At 40.0% G+C, this 15,284-nt stretch overlaps 1 protein-coding gene across 2 annotated transcripts in view; it reads left to right on the top strand.

Moving 5' to 3' along the window:
- LOC132869647 (thyrotropin-releasing hormone-degrading ectoenzyme-like) overlaps positions 1–15,284 on the top strand; it is a 520,051-nt gene that overhangs the window by 469,524 nt on the left and 35,243 nt on the right. For both annotated transcript variants that reach the window (XM_060902939.1, XM_060902940.1), the window contains one exon: positions 8,323–8,490. In XM_060902939.1, the coding sequence (XP_060758922.1) occupies positions 8,323–8,490 (168 nt within the window). The remainder of the gene's footprint in view (positions 1–8,322; positions 8,491–15,284) is intronic.

Below are 15,284 nucleotides of genomic sequence, written 5' to 3'. Positions count from 1 at the left end.
AACAAACCCTTTCCATTCTATGACCGGACTATACCAAAAACTTTTTTTTTCATTATTTATTGATTTGTAAAGTTACCTTTATAAGATCATTGTTCTTATAAGATAAAGTTCATTAAAAGTAACTTGAATAATTAAGTACTCAAATTAAGTTAAAATATAGTTTCTTTTAGTCAGGAAGAGAATAAAGGGTAAATCTTAGACACTGATTAAACACATTAAAGGATTAATGAAACAAATAAGCGAATGAATAGGAATTATTCATTAAAGATCCTGGAGTAGATGTTTTCTCTATTCTCTGACTTGAATACATTTACCCAGATTGTACAAACCACAGTAACTCCTTTTCTTATGAACTCCAAGCTAACTGCCCAGTCTCAGTCCTTGGCATGACAATTATACTGCCACCCCATTATAACAAACTCCTTGGGGGACATCCAAATATTTTGTTATACCATAAAGTTTGTAATACTGAAATAGACCCACATGTCACACCAACCACTCATGCTATATGTGACATTTTAGGCATATTCTCCTTATTACAAATTTCTCCTTCCAAGTCACGATCACAGCTCATTGACTAAGTTAAAGGATCATGAACAGAGGCGATGATTTCTTTGACTGTTATGGAAATGATAGAGGTTACCGGTGTATCACTGTCAGTGTCCAAACACTGACTCACTATTGGCCCTTTTCCACTACCCTTTTTCAGCTCACTTCAGCTCACTTCAGCCCGACACGGCTCACGTTTCGACTACCTCAGAACAGCACGACAGCTCGCTTCAGCCCTACTTAGCACCCAAAACTCGCACGGTTTTGGAGTGGGGCTGAAGCGAGCCAAACCGAGCCGAGTGGGGCTAGGGGCATGAGGAGACACTCCCCTGTGCACTGATTGGTGAGGAGGAGTGTCCTCACATGCCCACACACGCCCCGCGAGCACGCTGGGATCTGTAAACGCCGTAAATCCGGAAGAAGGAGAATTACGAATTACGAGAATTTCTGAAGCCTTATGCGCCTCGCCTCATCTATACGCTCTTGCCAGTATCTGTTGGCGTTGTCGGTGACAACAAGCCACAGCACCAAGACCAGCAACACTAACGATTCCATGTCCTCCATGTTTATTGTTTACTATCCGGGTTGTGAGACTACCGCTTAAAAGATCACTGATGTCACTGTTTGCGCCGCTTAACGACATCACGTGACGTCCACCCACTTTCGATAACTCCACCCAATGTGTCCACCCACTTCCAGCCAGCACGGTTCAGCGCGGTTGTAGTCAAAATGCAACTCCAACAGCCCCACTCAGCTCGACTCAGCCCAACTCAGCACGGCACAGCTCAGCCCAACTCAGCCGCGTTGGTAGTGGAAAAGCGGCATATGTTTTCGAAATCGTCACCATTCAGTTCATTCATGTGTTGCACATCACCAATGATGTCATTTATGTCATGTCGCTGGGCAGGGCAGGGGGTATAAAAACGCCACTGGGACACTTTAACTAGGTGTTAAGTTTAGTGGGATCAGCAGTCATTTCTCTTTTTATCAAACCTTTGATCACCTTTCTCAATAATTGTTAGTGATTGACACCTAAGCGAGGCTCATTAAGCCTTTGTTTTATGGTATTAACACACATTGTTTACTTGACTGTGGAATTGATTACTTATTGTTTGTCTCTGGTGGGAAGAGGAGCGCGTGGCTCAGTGTACTGTGTCCTGTAAACAGGCGAATAATGGCTGTAATTGCAGGAAGAGTGTTTTATTTACAAACAGGCAGGCAAACAGTTCAAAAACGTAAGACAAAGGCAGGGTCATGAAATGGGCAATGGTTAGGCGAGGCACAAACAGAATGGCAGTGGCAAAGATGAGAGGCACAGTCCAAATACACAAAACAAAGTAAAAACCAGAAAGGCAATACATAGATATAAGGCTTGGTAATGTGATCCAATCAGTACAGGACATACAGTATACTTTACCAAATCTGTGTGTTTAGAGAGTCCTCATAAGCGCACACTGTGATTGCGCTCTAATAGTACACTACCGTTCAAAAGTTTGGGGTCACTTTGAAATGTCCTTATTTTTGAAAGAAAAGCACTGTTCTTTTCAATGAAGATCACTTTAAACTAATCAGAAATCCACTCTATACATTGCTAATGTGGTAAATGACTATTCTAGCTGCAAATGTCTGGTTTTTGGTGCAATATCTCCATAGGTGTATAGAGGCCCATTTCCAGCAACTATCACTCCAGTGTTCTAATGGTACAATGTGTTTGCTCATTGCCTCAGAAGGCTAATGGATGATTAGAAAACCCTTGTACAATCATGTTAGCACAGCTGAAAACAGTTTAGCTCTTTAGAGAAGCTATAAAACTGGCCTTCTTTTGAGCAGATTGAGGCCCTGTCCACACAGCAACGGATTCAGGTGAATCTGATAAAATTTTTTATCGTTTCGGCCTGGCGTCCACATGGCACCGGCGTTTTGGGTGCCCCAAAACGAAATCTTTTGAGAATGGGTTCCAGAGTGGAAAAATCTGATGAGTAGAACGGATTTGTTTACGATGACGTCACAACCACATGACTAGAACAAGCAGCACTCTTGCGCGCATCATTCATAACAACAGAAATTGAAATTGTTTACACATTAACCTGACTGACCTGCCAGACAGACAATTTACACCTGCTTTGATGAACAGAAAGTACAGCCTTCCACACAAAGCAACAGTTACCCGACTATAATGCAGGCAGAGGGGAAAAGGGTCAGAAGACCCTTCAACAGACTGTTTTGTATGAACCACTGCATTGCATTCACTTTTGTACACAGCTTTTCTTTTAAATAAACAAGTAACTGAACCATTTCTTGAATTTCTTTTTTTTATTGGATAAGCCTGCTTTTCAAAATGTTCACACACAATATAAAAAGTTATATAAATTATATAAAAATGCTTTTCAAAATGTTCACACACAATAAGAAAATTAAGTTATATAAAACTATGCACACTAATAAAACTAATTTGTACACACAGAAGGCACGATTTCCTCGCGCAGTCGCAGCCATCATCATCTTCTTGTGTGTTTGTTCCTGTGAGTGCTTCATGCCGGGTAGAAGAAGGGGTTTATGCGTGTAACAGACGTTGCGTTGTGTTGTTCACCAGTCTTTTTATTCTGAAGAAATGAGACACAAATACACTGCTGAGGACGGGCTGCAAACGTCCAGTGGCATTGGCGCTTACATTTCCAAAACGAACTGAAAGAGGCCAGCGCCTCGTTCCCATAACTACCTGCGCTCTTAAAGGGCCAGCGCAGAATTTCCCCACCACTACACACAATGGCAAGTGGAAAAAAATAAACCCGTTACATGCGCATCCGTCCTACTTCTTCTTCTATTGTTCTGGTGTCTCTGATGGGACCGTCTTACAGCGCACGTAGAGGTGTGGCATGTGTATTGTATCGTTTTCAGCAAGCGTTGCATTGCCATATGGACCTGATATTTTACTGATCCGTTGCCCATGTGGACGCGATATTTTTTTTACCCGCTAAAAAAAAAAATCTCGTTGCTGTTGTCATGTGGATGTAGCCTGAGTTTCTGGAGCATCACATTTGTGGGGTCGATTAAATGCTCAAAATGGCCAGAAAAATGTCTTGATTATATTTTCTATTCATTTTACAACTTATGGTCGTAAATAAAAGTGTGACTTTTCATGGAAAACACAAAATTGTCTGGGTGACCCCAAACTTTTGAACGGTAGTGTTAGGCCTAATTGTACACATCAGATGCTCACTGGCCATGCTGTGAAAATTGTACATGTAGACGCTCATCTAAGTTTCCAAATCTGTCATTGCTTAATTCTTGAATATTTTCTATCATGAATGTTATCATTAAAAAGCTTACAATTTCTTCTTTCCAAAGAAATGTATCTCGCCAAGATCTGTTCAGTACTTTGGGAGTAATGGCAGGTTGAATTTGGTACAATAGAGTTCACTCTTTGCTCGTGTGACGTCGGGAAACTGCTGGTGCTTTTTGAGTCACGGGAAAGTGGTCAGGTGTGCGCTCTCTCTCTCTCTCCCCTAATCGGTTTCTGACTGGATTACTCGTGAATATCAATCAGAACTTTTATAGGGATGTTCTCTCGCTCTCACTGTTTCTGATGAAGTATTCAGCAAAATTTTCCGTCAGCTAGTTTTGACGTTATGATTCATGGGAGACTTTGAAGTGAATTTTCATAGCTTTACCTAGTTTTTTTTTTTTTTTTTCAAATCAAACTGATTCATGTTAAAATAACTATCTTAGAATATAACTGTAGTTGTTTTGATGAAAAAATATTGAGATCTTAGTGGTCGGAACGAGATTTAAAAAAAAAAACGGAAGTCAGAAACATCCGTCCATCCATCCATTATCCATAACCACTTACCCTGTGCAGGGTCAGGGGCAAGCTGGAGCCTATCCCAGCTGACTATGGGCAAAAGGCAGGGTACACCCTGGACAAGTCGCCAGATCATCACAGAGCTGACACAGACACAAACAACCATTCACACTCACACCTACTGTATGGTCAAGTTAGAGCCACCAATTAGCCTAACCTGCATGTCTTTGGACTGTGAGGGAAAACGGAGCACTCGGAGGAAACCCATGCAGACACGGGGAGAACATACCAACTCCACACAGAAAGGCCCCCGTTGGCCACTGGGCTCGAACCCAGAACCTTCTTACTGTGAGGTGACAGTGCTAACCACTACACCACCGTGCCACCAAGTCAGAAAAGTGAGTGTCAATTTCAATTCAATTAATTGGAATTATTTATTGGATGTGGCTCACACAGTTTTTTGAGGTTCGCCTTGAAAGCTGTGAAATATTAATCGAAATAATTTATATTATTTCATATAAACACCAGTAGGCCTTACTTAAAATACAAAGGCCAACAGAGCACAAAGATGGCATTAGAAATAATCTTATATTACTTTTTTTAGTGTACTGATTTAACATTTTACCTAATTAACATAATGAATACTAAGTAAATGCTAATTTGCATAATTTGCTTTTACTAATTTTTTCAAACTTTGTATTCAGTATCCAACCATCTATGTGCATGCCAATTTCCATGTAAATATCTTGAAAAATAGAAAGGTTATTAAGAAAAAAAACATTTGATCTCATTCGTTAATGAGGCCCATTTTGGACCATGTGATCCTAATCTCAAGAACGGATAAACATATTTTAATTCTATAAAAAGTATGTTGTTCTGCATTCAATTCCGAATACAATGAGAACAGTTTCAAGCAATTTGGATTGAATTTGTATTTTCACCTGATATGTCTATTAATTGTGCTGCATGTACATTGTAATCTGTGGCGTGCACTTTGAGCACCAATGCTTGTGGATGTGACACAGCGATGCTTTTTCTTTGAAGACTCTGACTTGTTGTCACTAAAGGTGAGGGACACAAAATTAGTCTATTTGTGTAGTAAAAGAGTTCATTATAGTAGGGTTGTAGTGTAATAGCTGAATCGGTCAGTAATAAAAAAAAAAATGTAGCCATTCTGTGACGAGAGAGCTAGAAGAGACTGTTCTCTACACACTGGGACATGTAAAGATGAGATCTTCTTGTAGACTCTTTAATAATGTATATAAGATTAAGTACATGTACAAATTAAGATGGACATGTAGCACTGTAATTTATTATAGATATCACTTCCAGTGTGCATTTTTAATCATGCCTCTACAGTGTAAACATATCTTCAATAAAGAACAATATTAAAGCAGCAATCACACAGATTACATCATGACTCAGGAATTTAGAAGGCATGACAAATGAGAGCAGTTTGATCCTTCATTTGAAATTAGGCCAAGTCAAGCGGAGAGAGCATACCGTGATTTCTGTGAGATGGATGACAAAACATAAACTGACTTAATGAGCAGTGATGGCTTAAGATGTTTCAGAAAACCCTCCTTGAAGTTAAAAATAATTTGCAAAAAAGACTGAAACTAATGCTAATCAGCAAAGTTGCAACTAATTGTAAGGTTATATGCAAGATCAATCCAGAAGTCCTTACCAGACCCTCATGCAAAAACATTTAGTCTTTTAACACAGTGGTTCTCAACTGGTTTTGCTTCAGAATGCACATTTTATGATGGACATCAAGTCATGACCCAACACTACACTAAAGTTGTTTATCATATGGAATTATTCTTTAAGTTCGTTTCTTAAGACACGTATTTTTTAGTATGTTACCTCGTTTGTTAAAAAAATACGTGTCTTAAGAAACGAACTTAAAGAATAGTTATAATAATCAGACATAATGAATTTTCACTACATACTTATCATATGGAAGTAAATGAAGAAATGCATATTAGTTTAGCATAATGTTATTTCTAAAATTTAGCCAATGGATAGGCCTAATGAAGCTGGATAATGATCATTTACTATGTCAAATAACAAGAAATACATGCATGTAGCTTACAATGCTGTGAAAAAGTATTTGCCCCTTTCCTGATTTGTTCAATTTTTGTATATTTGTCACATTTAAATGTTTCATGTTATCAAGCTAATTTTAATGAGACAAAGATAGCCCAAGTCAACACAGAATGCAGTTTTCAAATGAAAAGTTAATTTGTTGATGGAAAAAAAGTTACCCAACCCTACCTGGCCCTATGTGAAAAAGTAATTACCCCCTCAACCAATCAAACAATTAACCAAATTTAATTGATAATTGGGTTCAATTTCACTAGCTACACCCATGCATGATTACTGCCAGACCTGTTCAATCTAAATATCACATAAATAAAACCAGGCTGGCAATGTGAAGTAGGCTAATGGATCTTGAAAAGATGCCATGAAGTAAAGATTTACAAGAAGAGATGTGCAACAAAATAACTGAAATCTGTCAGTCTGGAAAGGGTTACAAAGCTATTGCCAAGGCTCTGGGACTCCAGCAAACCACAGTGAGAGTCATTATATAAAAATGGGGGGACTTGGAACAGTGGCGACCTTCCCAGGAGTGGTCAGCCTTCCAAAATTCAACCAAGAGCACTTCGATGACTGATCCAGGAGGTCACAAAAGAACCCTAGCAAATATTTAAAGAACCGCAGGCTTCACTTGCCTCAGTTAAGGTCAGTGTTCATGATTTTACAATAAGAAAGGCATTCAGCAAAATATGGCATCCATGGGAGAGTTGCAAGGTGCAAATCACTGCTGACCAAAAAGAACACAAAGGCTCCTCTCACATTTGCCAAAAAAGCATCTTGATGACCCCCAAGACTTTTGGGATCATATTCTGTGGACTGATGAGTCAAAAATAGAACTTTTTGGAAGATATGGGTCCCAGTACATCTGGTGTAAGGCTAACACAGCATTCCAAAATAAGAACATCATACCATCAGTCAAACACAGTGGCAGTGGTAGTGTGATGGTCTGGGGCTCCTTTTCTGCTTCAGCACCTGGACCACTTGCGGAACCATGGATTCTGTTTTCTACCAGAAAATCCTGAAGGAGAATGTCCGTCCATCAGTTCTTGACTTAAAGCTCAAGCACAGCTGGGTTATGCAGCAGGACAATGATCTGAAGCACACAAGAAAGTCCACCTCTTAATAGCTGAAAAGAAATAAAATTAAGGTTTTGGAGTGGCCTAATCAAAGTCTTGACTTGAGTCCAATTGAGATGCTGTGGCAAGACCTAAAAACGGGCAGTTCATGCTTGAACCCCCCCCCCCCCCCCCCCCCCCCCCGTGGCTGAATTGAAACAATTTTGCGAAGAAGAGTGGGTAAAAAATTCCTCCACAGCGATGTAAAAGACTCATTGCAAGTTATTGCAAACATTTAATTGCAGTTGTTGCCAAGGGTGGCCCAACCAGTTATTACTTTTTCTCATGGGTGATACAGGTTTTGATTAACCCTTTACTTTTAATAAATGGGAGTGATCATTTAAAAGCTGCATTTTGTGTTTACTTGCATCGTCTTTCTTATATTAGACTTAGCTGGATGACCTAAAACATTTAAATGTGACAAATGAGAAAAAATGGAAGAAATCAGCAGGGGGCAAATACTTTTTATACGGCACTGTACATATTGACTTCTGGCATCAAGCTATTGTTTGTGAAGTTAATATTGTATTATTACAAAAATGTAATACTGATATAGACAGTAATTGTATCAGTAGACATCATTGTTCAGTTGTTAAGTCATTATAATTCCACTTCATTTCAAAATAGCATGTTCCTTTATTCAAAATGTTTGTTCTTTTGGTGCCCAAATGTACACAAATACTGCAAATGCAATCCATGAAATTTAGTTCTGCCTTTGAGTTTGTGTACACTAACCTAAGCACTACAATCCTGCAGGATTCACCCAAATGTACGGGACATTGTCTACTGCACGGGTGTCTCTCTAATGGATGAAGATGTATGGGAGTTTATCTGGATGAAATTTCATTCCTCCATCGCCATCTCGGAGAAGAAAGTCCTGCTGGAGGCCCTAACCTGCAGTGACAACACGTACCTACTCAACAGGTGAGATCTGATATGACCAGATTCATAAATATATTAAAATGTAACACACCTATGTAGACAGCAGACAAGATATGAACATTTAAATGCCTCGTTGGTATCTGTAATAGAAATTAGATGATTTTACAAGTAACACAATGCTATAAGTAGATACAGTAGTATGATGACCTGATAGTAGCTTTTGGTAGTTTTTGGTTTTGTAAGTCACAGACTTACCGAAAGCAAGGTCCATAGTGTTCAACAGCACTAGGGTTGCTGTATAATGGCTGACCCAACACTTTGACCTTATTAGCAGTGAATCTTAACCCACTGAGCTACCACTTTGTTGGTCTGAACCACCTCAAGAGTCTGTTTTTGATTCAGAGAAGCAGCAGTTCTTGTCCTGGATTACAAAGCTCCTTACCCGGTCTCTGAGAGTAAGCTCAGCTGCTCTGAAAAATAACCTTTACTTTTTAGTCACTACCCACAGCTGATTACCATACCTGATTACAGGGAACTAACCAGAAAATAGCAAGTTTCATCTGAAAACTGAGTTCCTGCTTCTAGTGTTGTAGTACTTGAGACCAGTCTTTGTCTTGAGAATGGTCTCAAGATCACTTTTTGAAGGTCTTGGTCTCGTCTCAGAATTGACTGCATTTTTACTCCAGCTCGTCTAAGTCTCTGACAGAGGACTCTGGATTTTATTTCAAGACCACAATTGTAGGGATTTCATTAAATTGCCAAAGCATTATTTGATTTATTTGTTAACATTGTTACTGTGATTGGATCTAAAATTCCCTGCTTCAAATGTGACCAATAATGTGACTCATTGTTAATTTGAAATTTTTCTTCCTGTTAATGGCCAGCACCCCTCCAAGCCCTGGTCCTGGTCTTGACTCAGTCTCCCCTTACATTGCTCTTGGTCCTTACTTGATCTCAACCTCACAAAGTCTTGGTCTCAACAGACTTTGGTCTTGGTCTTCTCTTGGTCTCGGTTTAGGTGGTCTTGACAATAACACTACCTGCTTCACAATCGCAGACTGTTACAGAAACAAATTGCTGCTGCTATCACTTGTCAATCTGACACACTTTTTCTGACTCTGACTTGTGAATAAGATCCCAAGGCAGTTTAACTTCTTCACCAGGGGCATGATTTATCCCTTTACCTGACAGGGGCAAGGGAGCATCCCACTTTTTACCAGGAGAAGTCTGTGGCCATTGACTTGGAGGTCCTGATTTTAATTGCAGTTGCTTCACAAAACAAAACATTCAGTGAAGCATTCAGGTACATGTTGGAGGTTCCCTCTTGATGGTGCTGAAAGAACATCATATTCAAATAACTGGGATATGATCTCTAATGCCCACAAAAAAAAAAAAAAAACACCTGGCTTCATATCCTGATAACCATGGAAATTATGACTTAAATGGAAACTTTTTTTTTTTAACCTGGGCCCTTTTTCACGAGAGACAAAAACAATAGAAATCAGTTCAGTATTAAGTAAGAAAACTATAACCAGCAAAATGGTTATACAATGTAATCCTATCTGGCAAACATCTGCAACAGAGTAACCGCTTGTTTTTGCCACTGAGAAGCTGTTAATAATATTATGTGTCTGACAACATGGAAAGGATCCCAACAGAGATACATCTGTGACTCTGTACATCAATAACTGGAAAGAAACTGCAGAAAATGACTGTCTTTACACTCATTGGTTTATCTTTCTCTCCTTCCGGACTCTGAAGTAGTGCCTCATTCAGTGCTTGTAGTCGATTTATCAAATGAGGGCTGTTTTCTGATGTGTACAAAAGGAGAAGTCATGCAGAATTAGTGAAGTCTATTTCCAAAGTAATGTCTGAATATTTAGCTGATTAGGTCAATATGGATGAGGCATTTGAATTTGATGGTTGTCCATATTTATTTGAAGCAGGGTATACAGCTACAGTGGTGCTTGAAAGTTTGTGAACCCTTTAGAATTTTCTATTCCTGCATAAATATGACCTAAAACATCTTCAGATTTTCACAAAAGTCCTAAAAATAGATAGAGAACCCAGTTAAACAAATGAGACAAAAATATTATACTTGGTTATTTATTTATTGAGGAAAATGATCCAATATTACATATCTGTGAATGGCAAAAGTATGTGAACCTCTAGGATTAGCAGTTAATTTGAAGGTGAAATTAGAGTCAAGTGTTTTCAATCAGTGGGATGACAATCAGGTGTGAGTGGGCACCCTGTTTTATTTAAAGAACAGGGATCTATCAAAGTCTGATCTTCACAACACACGTTTGTGGAAGTGTATCATGGCATGAACAAAGGAGATTTCTGAGGACCTCAGAAAAAACGTTGTTGATGCTCATCAGGTTGGAAAAGGTTACAAAACCATCTCTAAAGAATTTGGACTCCACCAATCACCAGTCAGACAGATTGTGTACAAATGGAGGAAATTCAAGACCACTGTTACCCTCCCCAGGAGTGATCGACCAACAAAGATCACTCCAAGAGCAAGGCGTGTAATAGTGGGCGAGGTCACAAAGGACCCCAGGGTAACTTCTAAACTACTGAAGGCCTCTCTCACATTGGCTAATGTTAATGCTCATGATACCACCATCAGGAGAGCACTGAACAACAATGGTGTGCATGGCAGGGTTGCAAGGAGAAAGCCACTGCTCTCCAAAAAGAACATTGCTGCTTGTCCGCAGTTTGCTAAAGATCACGTGGACAAGCCAGAAGGCTATTGGAGAAATGTTTTGTGGATGGATGAGACCAAAATAGAACTTTTTGGTTTCAACATTATGGCATTATGTTTGGAGAAAGGAAAACACTGCATTCCAGCATAAGAACCTTATCCCATCTGTGAAACATGGTGGTGGTAGTATCATAGTTTGGGCCTGTTTTGCTGCATCTGGGCCAGGACAGCTTGCCATCATTGATGGAACAATGAATTCTGAATTATACCAGCAAATTCTAAAGGAAAATGTCAGGACATCTGTCCATGAACTGAACCTCAAGAGAAGGTGGGTCATGCAGCAAGACAACGACCCTAAGCACACAAGTCGTTCTACCAAAGAATGGTTAAAGAAGAATAAAGTTAATGTTTTGGAATGGCCAAGTCAAAGTCCTGACCTTAATCCAATTGAAATGTTGTGGAAGGACCTGAAGCGAGCAGTTCATGTGAGGAAACCCACCAACATCCCAAAGTTGAAGCTGTTCTGTATGGAGGAATGGGCTAAAATTCCTCCAAGCCGGTGTGCAGGACTGATCAACAATTACCGGAAACATTTAGTTGCAGTTATTGCTGCACAAGGGGGTCACACCAGATACTGAAAGCAAAGGTTCACATACTTTTGCCACTCACAGATATGTAATATTGGATCATTTTCTTCAAAAGATAAATGACCAAGTATAATAGTGTTGTCTCATTTGTTTAACTGTGTTCTCTTTATCTACTTTTAGGACTTGTGTGAAAATCTGCTGATGTTTTAGGTCATATTTATGCAGAAATATAGAAAATTCTAAAGGGTTCACAAACTTTCAAGCACCACTGTAAGTGCTCCTCACTATTAAGCTGGCCCTCAAGAAGTGGCGTCATTGGCTGGAAGGGATCATTCATTCCTATCATTGCCTGCACTGATCATTGTAAGTTGGAGTACATTGGCATTTCCTATCAGCTACCAGAAGTATCCTCGGAACCCCTTCCAGTACCTCAGTGGGATTTGGTCACTTATCGGAGTCAGAAGGTACCACCACCATACTGATAATGGTAGTTTACCAGTCCTCTAAGAGATATTCTGTCATCTCCACAGCCTGTAAATCTGCTGAGGTTCTGTTCCATCACATATTCCTTCTGTTTGCATGCACAGGACATTGTCTAAGCACTTCATAGGTCTAGACAGGCTTTACAGAGCATCATGGCATCAACATGAGTTTCACATTTACCAGCATGTAAAATTCAACAAGCAGGTGAAGAAATTGAATCAAGAATTCAGACAGTATCTCCACAGCTTTTGTGGGGAATTTGTTCAAGTTTCTGTCCTGTGCCAAAAAAAGCCAGATCTCCTTCACCCACCTTCACCTCACAGTGCTGTTAACAATACATGGTGTCAAAAGCAGCTTTACAGAAATCCAGGTGTTTAAATGCTGCCAGTGGTACCAGCTACCACAGTTCCCATGGAATCTGCCCCATGAGGAGGTCCTAGTGGTTGTTTCAGACAGTTTTGGGAGGTGTCGAATTCAGCTATATGAAGGTGGTACCCCATTATGATGAGAATGCGAGAATAAAGGTATTTCAGTATTTTGTTTGTGCATTTTGTGTAGGCAATGTAAAAATAAGAGCTCAAAGAGTTTTAGAGAAATTAACAGTTAAAGGTAGACTGCCTTTCAGATTTTTCAAGTGTAGGTCATAAAAATAATTTTCCCTGACACCCAATTATTTTTGTTTAGTGGACCGAAAGCTACTGAATTCGAATCACAGACTTCCAATTTGATTAATTTATTTTATTTTTAAATGGAACAATTAATGAATTTAGGGCCACGTATGTGGCCCTAAATTCACTGCTATTATTTCTTGCTTCACCACACAATACAAGAGACTGTCATGCATTGCATGGTGGGCTTTCCCCGTTCACACAAGGCATTGTGGGATACAAATTTGAAACAGGAGAGGAAAATGGCAGATGTCAGTGTGCGAATGAAACGTGAAAGACCAACTACAGTAATGGAAAGCGAGAAAAAAAGACATTTATATTGCGAAGGAAAGGAAACTCAGGACCAAACTAATAAATATCGGCGGTCAGCGAGCACCTCAGTCAGTGCGTTTACATGCACATAGAGAAAATCGAATTTCTGCTGTAGCTAGACTGAAATCGAAGTTCTAAATGCCATGGAAACACCTTAGCTCAGCTGAAATCGAGACGAACTGGATTTCTCGTAATTGAGCTGCGCAACCTAGATTATGCGATCGTAGCTGAGCTACTTAGTGCATGTAAACCCTATCGAGATACGTAGTCGAGCTACTTACTTCAGCACTGCCCCTTCCGGAAGTGACGAGTGACGGAAACACAACAGCCTCGGTCGGCATGACAACAGTAGTAGTGTATTTGTGTGTGTGTGTGTGTGTGTATATATGTCCAACATCTGAAGAATGTCAATACAAACAAAACAATTTAACTTTGTGTGTTTATTAAGACATAAGTTAAATTGTAAGCAAAAAAACCGGAACGGATAACTTTGTTTATACTCTTGAATAGCTCTTCTTCATGACGACAACCGGAAGTGTACCAACACGATGGGGCGTGTAGCGCCACCTGTGGCTCGGGTGCACAATGTACCTCACACAATAGCTCGATTTCCTTGTGTGCATGTAGGATTGGATTTCTCTGGCACCCCTGCTGGGACCCTTAGCTCGATTACCGACAGTAGCTCGATTTGGATGTGCATGTAAACGCACTGAGTGTGATCAGCTGTTCGTTTAGCGACAGAATGATGTAACTGTCAGTGCATGGTCAAACGTAAACCTGTAGATGGCAGTAATGCAGCACTGGATGCCAGCTGCCATAAAATTCAAGAGAAGACGGCGACACCAAAAGGTAAACCTGCGCACACGGACTTCCTCTGTCTGCTTGACTGTGCGAAGCCAGCAATTTCATGCACATTAAATTGAGGGGATTCCCTAGCAAATAAATAACTTCTCAGCCACAGAATGGCCTTTGTTTTTAAGATATTACAGAAATAAAATTATCACAATGACCAAATTTCAGAGGGAACTAAATTTCACCAGTTTTATGAAGTCAAAAGGCAGGCTACTTTTAAGTGTTTTAATGACATGACTTCTCCTAGCATCCCAATAACCCCCAAACAGGGCCGGTTCTGGAGGGGTAGCAACGGTAGCATTTGCACCCGGGACTGGTGTGGAGAGGGGCCCCAAAAAATAAGACAAAATAAAGAGTTCTCTCTGTTCCTGAATAAGTGCATTACTGAGTGTCTGTGAGCAAAGGAGAGCCTGAACGTTGCAGCCTCCCTATTGGCTGTTTATTGGCTGTTTGTAAAAATGTATCAATTGTTGCCCCTCCCACGGGAATCATCGCGGGCTCGAGAGACGAGACCTGACGAGTTAGTTCGTTGGTAGCAGAACAAAATGTCTGGACACAAATCGGGTTTTCAGAAAAGGAAAGAAAAACGCAGGGTCGAAAATACAAAAAAGGAGGCAGAAAATGCAAAACGAGTTTTAAGGTAGGACAAATGGTTACTTTTTAAGGCAGCCCGCCGTGGCTGCAGGCTCATTTATTATAGCCCATTTAGTTAAAATAGTTGATGTAAAATGGTTATAGTTATGTGATGGTTGTCCTGATTTAGACTGGTGTGTGTGTTTTTTTTTTTTTTTGGGGGGGGGGGGGGGGGGGGGGGGGGGTTGCGCGATGTTGCACCCGGGTCCAGATTGGGGCAGAACCGGCCCTGCCCCCAAATGACTACAAACATGTCAGATTCACTTGTGGATGTTTGTGCATGCACAATAAGCATATGTGCTTCATTATTTCTTAAGTTATTAAATGTTATTTACTTGACGAGTAAATAATGTCTTTGCTACAGCTCATTCCCAGCTCATCAAAGAGAGCTGTTGAAAAGATCTATTCAGTCAGGCTGTTGTCATTTTGCACATTGTCAGACTGCACTTCATTATGCGCTTTTGCTCTGCTATATGTTTGTTCTTGCCAAATTCCCAAAATATTTTCCTGAAATGGTGCATTTGCTACTTGGTGGATCAGTGTCCTTCCTAAATTCCTATACTTTAATTCAGTTTATTGCCAACCTCTTCAATC

This window comes from Neoarius graeffei, chromosome 21, assembly GCF_027579695.1.
Source record: "Neoarius graeffei isolate fNeoGra1 chromosome 21, fNeoGra1.pri, whole genome shotgun sequence".
In the NCBI taxonomy this organism is placed as follows: domain Eukaryota; kingdom Metazoa; phylum Chordata; class Actinopteri; order Siluriformes; family Ariidae; genus Neoarius; species Neoarius graeffei.
The sequence above is the reverse complement of the archived record's forward strand: the minus strand, read 5'-3'. Positions and strand labels throughout refer to the sequence as shown.